Source organism: Octodon degus, unplaced genomic scaffold (genome assembly GCF_000260255.1).
Source record: "Octodon degus isolate 3935 unplaced genomic scaffold, OctDeg1.0 scaffold00085, whole genome shotgun sequence".
Lineage (NCBI taxonomy): Eukaryota > Metazoa > Chordata > Mammalia > Rodentia > Octodontidae > Octodon > Octodon degus.
Genome location: NW_004524661.1, coordinates 5,687,128 through 5,701,831, shown reverse-complemented (window position 1 = coordinate 5,701,831; position 14,704 = coordinate 5,687,128). Strand labels below are relative to the sequence as shown.

Sequence of the window (14,704 nt, the reverse complement as noted above, 5' to 3'; positions counted from 1 at the left end):
CCTTCCCTTCCTTCCCTTCCTTCCCTTCCCTCCTTCCTTCCCTTCTTCCCTTCCCCTGCTTTGTTGTCTTTCCATCTTTCCAAAGCATCAGACCCCATGTAATGAGATTAGAAAGGCAAAGTTCTCTTCTAAAAGGGCTTTTTGGCATGTTAGTAACAGCAACAACAACAGTAATAATAACAACATCATCTTACATTCCAGGTTTTTAGTTTATATTTTACAGAGCTTTTAAATACACCATTTCGTCAGTTACTTGAGGGCCTCTCGGGATGTTCCCCTTTCCTGATGCTGCTCAGGGGACATAGAGCCGAGAGGCTCCTTCCGCACAAGCCTGCCCACACAAACACTAAACCATACTATGCAGGGTGCAAATTACCAACAGATGCTTTCCTGTCTATGGGGATTTCTGTTCTGAGAATTTTGGCTATTCAAAGAGATATTTTTTCATTTTGTTAGAGATACTTCATTTTGGGAAGGATTTTTAAAAAATGTTCTTTGCATTTGACATTTTTTAAAGTTGATGCTTCCAAAATTGAGGGGAAGGCTCAAGATCTACCCACTTCAGTTTGCACCAAGATAGAACTGGGACATTTTTTTGTTGTTGTTCTGGCCTACCGTGGTGGGATTCAGGAATAAGCCCATAAGGGGAGTGGAAGGGGGAGGCTCTGAGATCTCTCCAGGTAGGGAGAGCCACTGGTCCGGCCAGTGCTCAGAACATCAGCGTCCAGGGAGGCTCCTGCAGCGGCAGGCTGCCTGGACTTTGTACTGGGTGGGGAGAGGCTAGTTCGGCGCCCTGGCAGGAGAGTAAGGGTCAGGATGACCAAGGGGGGAAGGAACACGCATTGGCCAGGTTCTAGCTCACGCTTGCAGGGCTGAGCTTCAGAGCTGCCACGAAGACTTGAGATCCACCTTGAAATCAGTGTTTTCTAGCCACCATATGAACGTCTAGGAGCGCCAAGGCCATTTTGCATGCTAGAGATTCATCTCCACTTAGCTACCAGTTCTGTCAGTCAGACCCTGTCTTGGTTTTCCTCTGCTGAAACTCTGATTCTCTGTGGGCCGGCCTGGCCCATGGAGGTCTTTGTGCTTCAAATCCTCCTTTGACATCTACTGTGTCTCTCTGTTTCCCAGCGTGCAGCTCGTACTCCTGCAACCCAGGACCTCTGGCTGGCAAACATGCCCGACCTTTTCACGCTTCACTGCTTTTAATTAGGCTGTTGGAGGGAAAATTCATCTTCACTTCCTGGTCTGGGCAGGCTGCTATTTATCCTCATAGACCCAGCATTGGAAATCCCCTTCTCTCAACAGCATTTTTCTTCTTTAAACTGCTTTTAGGGGATATATAATCATCCCTGTTTCCACTCCAGATTGTAAGACCCTTAAAGGTGGGATATGTATTTCTTTCAGAAGCAGCAGTGTGGTTTAATGGTTAAGTGACTAAGTTCTGGAGCCTGAGAGCCTAGGTTCAAATCCTTGCTCTGCAATTTATTATTATCTTCTCCTTGGTACATTCCTTAACTTCTCTGTGTTTCAGGCTACTCAACTGTCAAGTGAATCAGTAATGTTCTTAACATAAGACTGTTTCGAGAATTAAATGAATGTATATAAATATATATAGTAAATAGAATATCTGATATAATGTAGTTAATGCTAAATAAGTCTATAAACAAAGCAATAATAAGATTCAGTACCTGGAACGTAATACATATCCACATGCATATTTTAAAGTAAATTTCTCTAGCAAATCCCTCCCTGCGTGTCTTCACCTTGCCTCACAGTCTTCGTCCTTCTTTCCTCAAGTCTTTGGCCCACCATTGGTCCCCTCAAAGCAACTAGGTTCCTCTGGGGACACTCAGAGCTGAAAGATCCCAAACTGTGCTCCCTGATGTAGAAGCAGTGGAAGCTCTGGGGCAGGGAGGGTGGAGGAGGAGAGCAAGGAGCTGGGGACAGCTGAGCTCCTGGTGATTCGCACTGACTAGGGGACCCTGGGGGCAAACGAAGGTGGAGGGGAGATGTGGGAAGACAGGAAGGGTCATTTAGGAACAGGCTGGAGCTGGACCGGCTGCATTTGCCCATGTTTCCCAGATACCTAAGCCTTTTTTCTTTCTAGTATTTTTCTGTAGAAGATGGAGGCAGAAAAAAGAATAATAAAGCAGGATAAGAACAGAGGAAAAGGTGAGGAGAAAATATCTGCTTTTTTCTTTTTTATTACTTAGGCTCTATTGATGAACCATATCTGTCTGAATCTCCTATGTTTAGCTGTTCTGGAGAAGAACCTGGAGCTCCGAGTACGGATTCCAGCTTGGCATGCTCCACTTAGCAGATGGGTGCTTCCCAGCAAGTTACAGGCCTAGGTTTCCTTACCTACGAAACAGGACTCATTGCTCTACTCTCCCCGGAGAGACAGAGGGTGGATAAAGCAGAGCTCAGGCATGCATCCAAAAGTGCTGCGGGTGGGTGGCTGGCCTGCATCACTGTGATGGTGGCCTGGAGGATCAGATGGTGGAGGCCCTGCTGGACTCCGAGTGCTGAGAGCAGGCCTGGCTCCTGGCCCTTTCCATGCCAGCATCAGGACTATCTGCCCTCCTGGTGTTTATTCCAGTGGGAAATTGGCTGCAGAGAGGAGGAAGGGCTTAAGGAAGCCACAGACCCTTACCCTCTGCCTTTGTCTCACGCAAGACTACCTTATTCTTACAGAGAAAAGAACAGCTATTGTAAAATTTGGTAAAATAGGCTCAGCTCAAGGGTCTGGGAAGGACTAGGAAGTCAGGTCTCTAATGGGAACCAGGGCCCCCCAAGGAAGGAGAAAAGGGGTCTTCCTGTGGCCCCAGAACTTGCAGCGTGCCCAAGGCAGCCAGAAAGCCATTATTTTGAGTTGCAGCAAGACTCAGGAAGGCCAGGGCTGCTTTCTGCTGGAAGTGCTAGGCATCTTGGGTAGAGACAACCAGAGCCCTTAAAAGCTGAGGGCTTTTAGGGAAAAGGAAACAAAGGAGTTAAAACCAAGCAAGCAAGAGCAATCTTCTCCTTTTCTGTCTTCCTCTTCCTCCTTTTTCTTGAGCTCAGTAAGCACGTGTTGGTTTCTAAGGACATGTGAGTGCTTCCCAATCATAAGACTTCCTCCTGCCTCTGCAGACAGCCTCTCATTTCTTTATTCTTATCCTTTTGTTTAAAACATTTTTATTATCATTTTTTGTCTTAAAATTTTAAAACAGCTGTTTATAAAAACACAAAAAATACACATCACAAAACAAAACTCAGTAAAAATAACTCACTATATGGTACATATACTCAGATGGTGTGATATATTTATATAATAAAAGATGAAAATAGTCACTTTCCATAATAAAAATAAGTTCTATTTTTTGTTTATTTTACAATATACTTAATATTCTCTTCTTTTCTCTTCCTCTCCAGCTTTCTTGCCTTCATTCTAAACCTCAGCGGGGTCCCACGTGGCTGTCCCGAGCCCCACCAAGCTGGAGTCTGAGAGGCGGTGGGTGGCGTGCGGGCAGCGGGGCTTAGGAGCACGGGCGGCAGCCGCACTCCAAGTGTCTCTCCACCTCTTCCACGAATGAGGAGCCATCTGTGCACTGGAACACGTACTTCCGCCGCTTGCTACGGATGGGCTGGCAGCACTGGGGCCCGCAGCCCCCACGACACTCCATCGTGGGCACTTTGGAGGCTGTGGCACATGATGCATAGCCCTTCTGACGGTGAATTGCTTCTCGGACAACCTCCCCGAGACACGGATTCTCTGCAGGGGGCAGAAGAGGTAGCGTCATGGTGCTGCAGGGCGGGTGGTGGGAGTAGTCCTTGGGGAGGGTGTTTGAAACACGTGGGATCTGAGGACCATGAGCACTTACTCGGTCCCTGGCCTATCTGTGCGTCTGTCGGTCCACCCGCTCCCCAACCCACCTGCCCCTTCCACTGTTCGTGTCTGGTGAGTGCCTTCTCTGTGCCAGGGTCACCTGGCTCATCACGAAGCCCTGAGGGTACAGTGGCAGTCAGCGCAGGCTTATCCTTTCTGTTAAGGAGCTCAAAGCCCAGACTGAGCGTGGCAAACTATGACCGCAGCTAAATCTTGACCCCAGGCAACTTTGATTGCTCTATACATACTGAAAAAAGTAAATTAAATACAAACATTTAAAAAAAATCAGGGGATTTCATTTAAGAATTTGGATTTCTGGCTTCTTTGAAAACCAGGACATTTGGTGAAGCTGAGCCTGCCTCCTGGCCTGGCAATGAGGGGCAGTTGGGGTGCTGTGGGCACAGCAGGAGATACCAGTCTGGCCCAACCCCACCGCTCTCAGTAGCCTGTCTCCCTTGGTCTACAGTGTAGACACAAGTGATGTGGTTATTTAAGTGAGTCTACCTGTAATGAGAAGATGAGGTGGATGCTACGAATAAAGAGACACTTTTATATGAGAGCTCACAGCAAGGAATTTGACCTAGCTTGGGAAGTGGTTATGGAACTGCAATCTGAGTAAGGAGCAAGTCCTGAAAAAAAACTAGAGGGCAAGGAAGAGGAGACCTCCTAGAGCTGCTTGCATGGTCTTCATGGTCAGCTCTCTACTGTCCTCATGATGCTGAGAACACATCCAGAACAAGGCGCTGACCGGGGTGGTAGTGGCATTGCGACCAGCATCCTCAGCCTCAGCCCGGGTAGGACATTTGTCACCCCCGAGTCTGTGTCCTCATCTGGAAAATGGTGACACACTGACCTATGAATGAACTGGTTCTTGTGAGTATCACAGGAGGCTGAAGGAGAAAGGGCCTTACGGATTCTGAAGCTTCAGGCATTTTAATATGATGCATGGGAGCTGTGTTAAAATTTTAAAATTCTGAGGTTAAGGTTCAGAAAGAGCCTAGTGATAATGGTTGTGTGTATGCATGACAGTATGCATAATGGAGGAGAGAGCGTACAATTTCGTTGTTATCTGGGAATGAAACACAAAAGAGTCCCTGAGTGATGGGGGCTGGCCTAGTACCTAGCTGGTGGCAGTGTCCATGTAGGACTGGAACCCTGTGAGGTGAGAGAGAACCATTTTAATTTTATAACTTGACTTTAATTTTCCTTTTTGGAGCTCAACACAAAGTATACAACAAAGGGACCACAAGTGGGGGAAGTAATTCAAGGTTTATGAGCACAGCCGCACCAAAAACGTGTCTTCTGTTGATCCCGTGGCAAGAGCAGGACTGGACAGAGCCTCTAGCTGGTGTCCCTAACATATGGCTGGCCTGGCCACACTGAAAGAAGTATTGTCTCAGGCCGCATATAAAATATATAAATAATATATAGGTAATAAAACTTTTTTATTTGTGATTATAAAGCTGAAAATAGGAAAGGGCAAGTGGCTTAAGGTCTGTTGGTTAGACACACCTAACTAGATAGTGTGTACTATCTAGGTGTCAAAGGACCAAAATTGCAAAAGAAGGGGAAGGGAGAGAGGGGGGAGAAAGGAAAAAGTATCCTCTGACTGTTCCGGCTCCGTCTCCCCCAGAGGCCACCAGGGGCTCACTTTCTGCACTCAGATGTTTCACCTCTCATTGGTTTACGCTCTGTTAAAAGTCTAAACTTTAAGGATCTTTAACTTCATTTTCCTATTTTTACAAATTTTAACTGCCAATTGCATATGCTTACAGGGTACAATGTCTGATGTCTTATAGCATGCATTGTGAAATAATCCAATCGGGGTAATTACCGAAACTTCCTCTTAAACATTTCTTTGTGTTGCACAAAACATTCAAAATCTTTTGTAGTTTGAAATACACATTGTTGTTAATTATAGTCATCCTGTGGTACAACAGAACACCAGTATCTTGCTATCATCCATCTCTCCTCCCTTCCCCTTCCTAATTTATGAGGATAAATTCCCCAGGTACTGGTAGACACTGTTCTACTCTTACATTCTGAGATCAACATTTTTAGATTCCACATATCAGTATATGTATCATACTATATGGAATATTGGTGTTTTGGCTTTACGTTTATTTCATTTAACATAATGTTCTCTAGGTTTATCAATGTTGTCACAAATGAGAGGATTGCATCTTTTTATGGTTGAGTAGTATTGCGATGTTATATACATATATACTATCATCTATTCTCTCTCCATCTGCTGGTGAGCACAAATTGAATCCATAACTTGGCTATTATAAACGGTGCTGCAAAAAGCATGGGAACATGGATGTTTGAGATACTGATTTTACTTCTTTTGAAAACATAAGCTCCAAATACTATGCCAAATGTTCTTAGTATACACGGCATCCTCAGAGCTTGGAATATCTGCTTATTCCCACTAGTCCTCCTCTTCTTTGTCCGTGTGAGCTCTGGTCACTCTACTTATGTTTCATTGATATAGAACAGAGAAATAAAATGTTAAGATTTATTACTGGCAAAAGTGAGATAGAGGTAAAAAGATTAATATTTTTCTGATAGCCTGTCTCATGGTATATTCATGTTTCCCCGATTAGATTATAGTTTGTAAAACATTGTTAGATGTGGGGATTTTTAGTTTATTTATTTTCATTAATCATAATAAAAGATACATTTTGGCACAGAAAAAAAAACATAAATAGTAAGATTAGATCATATGGTAGTTCTACTTTTAATTATTCAATTTTTTTTTTTTTTTGTGGAACTGGGGATTGAACTCAGGCCCTTGCGCTTGCCAGATAATTATTCAATTTTTCCATCCTGTTTTCCACAATGGCTATACTGTTCCACATTCCCCACTAACACTGTATATATATATTCTGTTTTCTCCTTGCCAGTATGTAAGCATTTCAACAGGTGTGAGGTGACAGCCCGCTACAGCTTTGATTTCCATTCCCTGGTTATTGGTGGATATTAGTGCCTCTCGGCCATTTGTATATCATTTGAGAAATATCTATTCAGATCTTTTGCCCATTTTCAAATTTGGTCTTTCTTTTTCTTTTTCTCTCCCCTCCCTTCCCTCTGTTCATTTTTTTTTTTTCTGAGTTTCCCCCTCCCCCTTTTATTATGTTCTGGCTATAACAGCTTCTGTATTTCTCTCATGATGTAAGTTCTCTTTTTGCTCTCTTAATTGCTTTCTGTTCTATACAGATGCTTTTTAATTTGCTATAATCCCATTTATCTATGTTTGCCTTGATACCTGTGCTTTTTTGGTCTTAATAAAAAATCCTTGTTCAGTCTAATATCATGAACTGTTTATGCTCTATTTTTTAGTCTTATAGTATCTTTTCTTATTTTTAAATCTTTGATGTACTTTGAGTTGATTTTTGTATCTGCTGAGACATAGGGTCTTCTTCCATTCTGATCCATGTGGATATCCAGATATTTTTTAATGTATCAGTTATTTAATTAGGTTCTTAGTAAGAAATTTAGAACACTAATTTATGAGGATAAATTCCATTTGTCAGAGCAAAAATGGATTGCAGGTAGCCCTGGAGCTGAGGAAGAGCTTGGATTTTTGCTAAAATCTGTGAGTCCACCGCTTTCTGATCCACCTTGTGTTGCTCTGAAATTTGGTGTCTCTCTTTCTCAGTGTCGAATATCTTGCCCTCCTGGTGTCTGCGTTTCTGCAGCTGCTTTTTGAAGTAAGCATCAGTGAGGTATTTGGGGATTTTCACTTTGCTGATATCAATTTTTGTAGAGGTGGCAATGACAAATTTCTGGTGTGTTCTTCGTAGGGGAACATGATTAAGGCTAAGAGGCCCAGTCACAAGTAGCAAGCCACTGGCCAGTTGCTTCAGGAAGACCACTCTCTTGCCTCTGTGACGCCTGGTGAGGATGATCAAGATGGTGCCGGGAGTGATGCTAGCTAGAAGTTTCCTCACATGCTGACTGAAGGGTTTCTTGTTGGGCTCAAGAGCTTTCAGGGCACATCTTCGATAGGGTAGTATCTAGGCATTTTTTGAAGCTTAATCACATGGGTAGCTCCATTCTTGTCTCCACCAACCAGTTTTGTAATCATAGCAAGAATTTTCTCCTTTTTCTTTTCAACCTTTGATTGAGCAGCTGTATACTTTCTCTTGCACAAAGCCTTTGTGGAATACATAGCAAATTGGGAGTATCTACCAATTCCTCTAACCAGTACAGGATTTCAGCTGCAGTGGGGCTGCCCCTTGGACTTTTTTGCCTTCTTCACTTTATGCTTTTTACTAGTACCACTGGCAGAAGCCTTCCTGGCTTCAGGTTTCTTCTTTTTAGTGTCTGGCTTCTTAGTTTTTTCACCTGCCATCTTGTAAGTTGGAAAAGAGAACCAAGTTTGATATCCAGATTTTTCCAAACCTATTTATTAAGGAATCTGTCCTTTTCCCCAGTGGGTTTTTTTGGGCACCTCAATGAGCTGGCTGTAGATATATGGATTTGTTTCTGGGCTTTCTATTCTTTGAGCCTGCTTTTTTTCTTTTTTGGTTTAAAGCCAAGCTTTATTTTATTTTTATATAAGTTTCATTCAGCAGTTAATTTCTTTCTCTGTACTTAGAAGAAAAAGTCAAAGCCTCCTTCTCATAATAAGTGCAGAACAAGCAGATTTCCAGTGGAGTTCATAGATGTATGCCTGCTTTTTATGTCAGTGCCATGTTGTTGTAGTTCCTGTAGCTTTGTAGTATATTTTGAGTTCAGGTAGAGTGATGCTTCTAGCTTTTTGCTTTAAGACTGTATTGGCTACTCAGGGTGTTTTGTGTTTCCACATTAATTTTAGGATTGTTTTTCTCTTTATTTGAAGAATGTCATTGAAGTTTTGATAGAGCTCACATTGAAACTTTAGGATGATCTGGGTAGTGTGGACATTTTAATAATAATAGTTCATGGGATTTTTTTCCACTAATTTGTTTCTCTTTCAATTTCTCAATGTTTTAGTTTTTATTGTAGAAATCTTTTACTTCCTTAGTTAAATTTATTTCCTAGGTCTTTTTCTTTTTTTTTTTTTTTTTTTTTTTGGCGGAGCTGGGGATTGAACTCAGGCCCTTGCGCTTGCGAGAGAAGCGCTTATTGTACTGAGCCATCTTCCCAGCCCCTCCTAGGTCTTTTTCTAGTAGGTATTTATTTATTTTCTGTATTTAGGACAGTGTCTACAGGGTCTCATCACGTAGATTGGACTCATAGGGATTCTCCTGTTTTCAGCCTCCCCACTGCTGGGCTTACAGGTATGCGCCACCACGGGAGTCTCAATTGCTGTCTCAGTGAGCCCTGGGGGGGGGGTGGCGGGCAGCACGGCACACCAGACATCACACCCCAGCCCCAGTGCTCTGCCTAAGCAGGCGCTTTAGTCTGCTGAGCTCTCAGACCCACCCTTCCAGTAACCACTTAAATGGAATTGCTTTCTTGGTTTCTTTTTCTTATAGTTCACTATGAGAGTACAGAAGCGTTATTTGTTCTGGCATGTTGCGTCTGAATCCTGAAACTTTACTAAATTGATTTCTTCTAGTGGTTTGTGTGTGTGTGTTTGTAGAAATTTTAGGGCTTTCTATACTTAAGATTATGTTATGCAAAGAAAAACAATTTAAGATTATTTTGTTCTCCAATTTGTTGTTTCTTTCTCTTGGCTGATTCCTCTGGTTATGACTTTTTCAATAGCATTGGTGAAAGTGGACATCCTTCTCACTTAGAGGAAAAGTTGTCAGTGTTTCTCCTGAGTGGTGTTAGCCGTGGGTTTGTCCTACAATGCTTTGTGTCACAGTACATGCCTTCCATAACTCAATTTTTGAGAGTTTTTATAATCAAGAGATACTGAATTTGGTCACATAGGTTTTCTGCATCTATTGAAATGACTGGATTTATTGATCTGCCTTGAACCATCCTTGCATTTGTGGGATGAACCCTACTTGATTGTATTTAGTGATCTTTTCCATGTCCTACTGCATTTGGGTTGCTGTTATTTTGTTGAGGGTCTTGTATCTATGTTTACTGAGGATGCTGGCCTTTAGCATTCTCTTTGTTGCTTCTCTGTCAGTCTCAGGGAAGTGCTGGTGTTGTATAATGAGTTGGGCATAATCCATCCTCTTCAGTTTTCTAGTTTGAGAAGAAATGACATTAGCTCTTCTTAAAAAATGTTTGATAGAATATAGCACTGAAGCCAAGAGCTTTTTTTTTTTTTTTGATGGGAGACTTTTTAGTACTAATTTAATCTCTATATTTCTTAATGGTATATTTAGATTATTTTTCTTCATAATTCTATTTTTTTTTTTTTTTTTTTTTTTGGTGGAACGGGGGATTGAACTCAGGCCCTTGCACTTGCCATACAAGTGCTTATGCTACTGGGCCATCTTCCCAGCCCCATAATATCTATTTGGTAGATACTATGCATCCAGAAACACATATATTTCTTCTAGGTTATCCCATTTGTGTAGAGTTACTCATAGTAGTCTGTTATAAGCATTAGCAATTTCCATAGTACCAGTTGTAATGTTTCCCTTTTTCAATTTTTGATTTTTTTCTTTTCTTCCTTTTTTGTTTTTCTTAGTCTTGTTTAAAAGCCTTTCGATTATGTTGAACTTTTCAAAGAACTGACTCTCAATTTTGTTGACATTTTGTATGGTTTTACAGTTATTTCTTCTAATTTTGAGTTTTACTTATTCTTTTTCTAATTCCCTGACATATGATTTCAAGCTGAGATCATTTTTCTTATCACTTGATTTTTTTTTTGCTAGAAACTTCCCTCTTAGAGCAGCTTTTCCTGTACCCCATGAGTCTCATAAGATGTGTTCTCATTTTCACTTGTCTTAAGACATTTTATTTTAACATATTTACCATACATAATGATTACATTCATTATAGCGAATTTGTTCCTGTACATAATGTATCCCAATTCTTTTTTTCTTATTCCCTGTCTCTTCTAGTTTCCTCCTTCTCCCCATTTACAAAAGCTTTTGTTTCTACTTTTTCCTCTCTCCCTCTCCCCCTCAAAGAAAAAAAAATCAAAATCAAAAATTGCAACAACTAAGGCTATAATGTGAAAGAAGCCAATTCAACCAGACAATATAACATCTGCATATATATATATATTATGGTTTGTGTCTAGATGTCCCTCCCCTCCCCTCCTCTTCTCCCTTTTCTTCTCCTCTCCTCCCCTCCTCTTCTCCCTTTTCTTCTCCTCTCCCCCTTTTTCTTCTCCTTTCCTCCCTTCTCCTCTCCTCTCCTCCCCCCTTCTCTCCTCCTTCCCCTCTTTCTTTCTGTCTCTTTCCAGGGTCTATGTCATTCAGGCTGGCCTTGAACTCACTATGTAGCCTAGGCTGGTCTTGAATTTGCAGCAATCCTCCTGCCTCAGCCTCCTGAGTGCTGAGATTATAGGTGTGCACCACCATGCCATGCTCCTTTTCATTATTTTTTAAAACCCTTTTCCTTTCTTCCACCTTATTCCCTTTCCCATTTGAACACGTTCTTCTTACATCCCCATGCTTATCCACCATTTTATTCCTTATTTACCCCTGGGGTTTCTCACACAAGAGACATGATGTGCTATTCAAACCCATGTCTGGTTTACTTCACTCAAAACGATGGTCTCAAAGTCTATCTGCTTACCTAAAAATGACTGAAGCTTGCCTTTCTTTGTGGCACCGTAGTGCTTCATTGTATATAAACACTGCATTTTCTTCATCCATTCACCTGTTGAAGGGCATATGGCTGTCTCCAAGTTTTAGCTGGTATGAACCGTGCTGCTATAAACATGGCTATGCATATACCACTGGTATGATGCAGTTAACTTTTGTAGGAAATCATCTAGTAGGGGAATAGTTGGGTCAAACTGAACCAACAATTTCCATAGTGGTTGTGCCAATATATACTCCCACCAACAATGAAGAAGGGATCCTTTATCCCCATGGCTTCTCCAACATTTGTTATTGGTTGATTTGTTTTAAGACATTTAAAATTTGCCTTTTAATTTCTTCATTGACCCACTGGTTATTAAGAAGCATGTTGTTTGATATCCATGTATTTATAAAGTTTAAAAGTCATGATAGTGTTATGGTTTGTGTCTAGATGTCCCTCCAAAGCCTCATGCAGTCATGGGGTGGCTTCTGGAGTTGGTGATTGATTCATGATCCAGTGCTGGGACTATGGGTGTGAGTGCTACACCTGCCCTGGGGCAGAGAGCCTGAATGTAACATAAGGGAGACAGATTTGCTCTTGCCCTTGTCGCTGCTACTCCTCCCATTTGCTCTTGGTGTCTTGTTGTTTTCCACTGCTATGAACTGCTGCCCTCTGCCATGTGCCACTCTGCCTGGAGCCAGCTGAGTATGGATTGAAACCTCTACAAACTGTGAACTAAAAAAACCTTTCCTTCCTTAACTTTGAGTGTCAGGTATTTTGTCCCAGCAACAAGAGAAAAGTAACTGAGACATACAGCTATTTTAGTTTTATACTATTGCGGTTTAAAAAGATATGTGACATGACTTCTATCTTCTTCTTCTTTTTTTTTTTTTAAATTTTTTATTTGTGTGTGTGTGTGTGTGTGTGTGTGTGGCCAGCTCAGCCCACCAGGGGGCGGGCTGGCTGGCATGTGGTGCTGGGGGATTGAACCACGGTCCTTGTGCTTTGCTAAGCTTGTTCTAAGTAGGTGCTTTAGACCACTGAGCCATCTCACCAGCCCCCATGACTTCTATCTTCTTAAATTTAAGACTTGTTTTCTTGACCTGTTTATGCTCTATGCTAGAAAATGTTCCATATGCTGATTGAAAGAATGTGTATTCCTTAGTTATTAGATGACATGTTCTATAAATATCTATTAGTTCCATTTGATCTATAGTTTCATTTCATTCCAGTTCTTTGTTGATTTTCTGCCTGGATGACCTGCCCATTTGTGACTGTGGGGTGATGTTCCCTGCTATGATTGATTGCAGTCTATTTCTCCACTTAGATCTAGTAATATATTCTTCACATATTTACATATGTGTGTATGTATGTGTATATGTATATCTATCTATATTTACATTTGCAGATGTTACACTGTCTGATTGAATTGGCCTTTTTCACATTATATGATAGCCTTACACTTTTTTATTTTTATATTTTTTGAGACATGGTCTCACTGTGAAAGCTGAGGCCAGTGAAAGCTGGCCTCAAGCTCAGCAGTCCACCTGCCTCGGCCCCCCAAGTGCTGAGATTACAGGCATGTGCCACTGCATCTGGCCCTCAGTTTTTTATTTAAAGTCTGTGTCATCTACTCTAGCTACTCTGATTACTGGGTTTTCATTTGCAGGGACTGTCTGCTTCCATCCTTTTACTTTCAGTTCTTACATCTCCTTATGAATGAAGTAAGCCTCTTGTAGGCAAAATAGAGTTTGATTTTGTTTTATAAATCTTTTCAGTTACTCTGTGTCTTTTATTTTTGTAGTGCTGAATATTAAGTCCAGAAACTTAAACATGCTAAGCAAGCACTCTTTTCAGCTTTTGCTTATCTGAGAAAGACAATTTCTTCTTCATCTTTGTCTTCATCTTTTTGAGACAGGGTCTCGTTATACATTTCAGGCTGACGTAAGCTCAATTTGTAATCCTAGATTGGTCTTGGATTACTTTCAGTAATGCTCCTGTCGCTGCCTCCTGGGTGCTAGGATAATAGGTGTCTGCTACCACGCCTGGTGGTTCTTCATTTCTGAATGATGGTATTGTAGGATACAGTATTCTTGGCTGGCGGGTTTTTAGTTCAGGACTTTGAACACACCATTCCATTTGTTCCTGAACTCCAGTTTCTGCTGGAAAATCTCTTGATAGTTTAAGGGGGAATATTTCATGTGATTTGGTGCATTTTATTTCTTTTTATGTATTTGGTACAGGGTCTCACTAACAGCTTGGACTCATAGTGACTGTCCTGTTTCAGCCTCCTCAGTGCTGAGATTACAGGCAAGTGCCACCACACTCAGTCTTGGTGGTGGGCAGGGATGGGCCAGCCTGGCATGTTGGTGCCAGGGATTGAACCCTAGTCCCTGCACTTGCCTAAGCAGGTGCTTAGTCCACTGAGCTATCTCACAGGATTGGTGCATGTCTTTTATTGCTTGTAGAATTTTCATCTTGCCTTTGTTGTTTTAACAATTTGATTATAAATATACCTTGCAGAAGATCATTTTGGATTGTATCTATTTAATGACCAGTGAACTTCTTTTTTGTTTTGAACTTCTTAAATCTTGGTATCCATCTTCCCTCTTAGATTTGGGTATTTTTCAGCTATTATTTCATTAAATGTGTTCTGTGTTCTTCTCTTTCTTTTCTTCCTCTTGGAATTCTATAATGTAATAATTTTTCTCTTGATGATGTCCTATTACTTCAGTAGCTTTTGCTTTATTCTTTTTTCTTTGTGTACCTGTGATTAGACTGTTTCAAAGGACTCCTTCAAATTAGAATTTTTTTTCCTTCTGTTTGATCTATTGTTGAAATTCTACATTTTTTTTCATTTATTTAATTGTTCAGCTCCAAGATTTATTAGGCTCTTTCTTCATTTGTGTGGATTTGTCAAATCCCTCAGGTCATAAATTGTTTTTCTATTTCATTGAATTATCTGTCTGTCCTCTCTTGTGTCTCACCAAGCTTCTTTACGATCCTTTCTTCTTTCACTCATTTTCTCCGTGGTCAGTTACTGGAGGATTCTTGTGCTCATTTGGCATCATGTGTTCTCCATCTTCACACATCTTGTATCCCTATGTTGCTGGCTGTGTCTGGTAGAATAGTTATCTTCCAATTTTGTGGAGTAGCTTTTGTGAAGAAAGACTTCCTCCTGCACGT

General features: G+C 41.3%; 1 protein-coding gene across 1 annotated transcript in view; it reads right to left on the bottom strand.

Annotated features, from left to right (window-relative positions):
* Positions 1-3,163: 3,163 nt before the first annotated feature.
* Positions 3,164-14,704, bottom strand: part of Slit3 (slit guidance ligand 3) — a 621,317-nt gene continuing 609,776 nt past the window's right edge. The window contains exon 36 of the mRNA XM_004637040.1: positions 3,164-3,754. Coding sequence (XP_004637097.1) covers positions 3,519-3,754 — 236 coding nt within the window. The 3' untranslated portion in view covers positions 3,164-3,518. The remainder of the gene's footprint in view (positions 3,755-14,704) is intronic.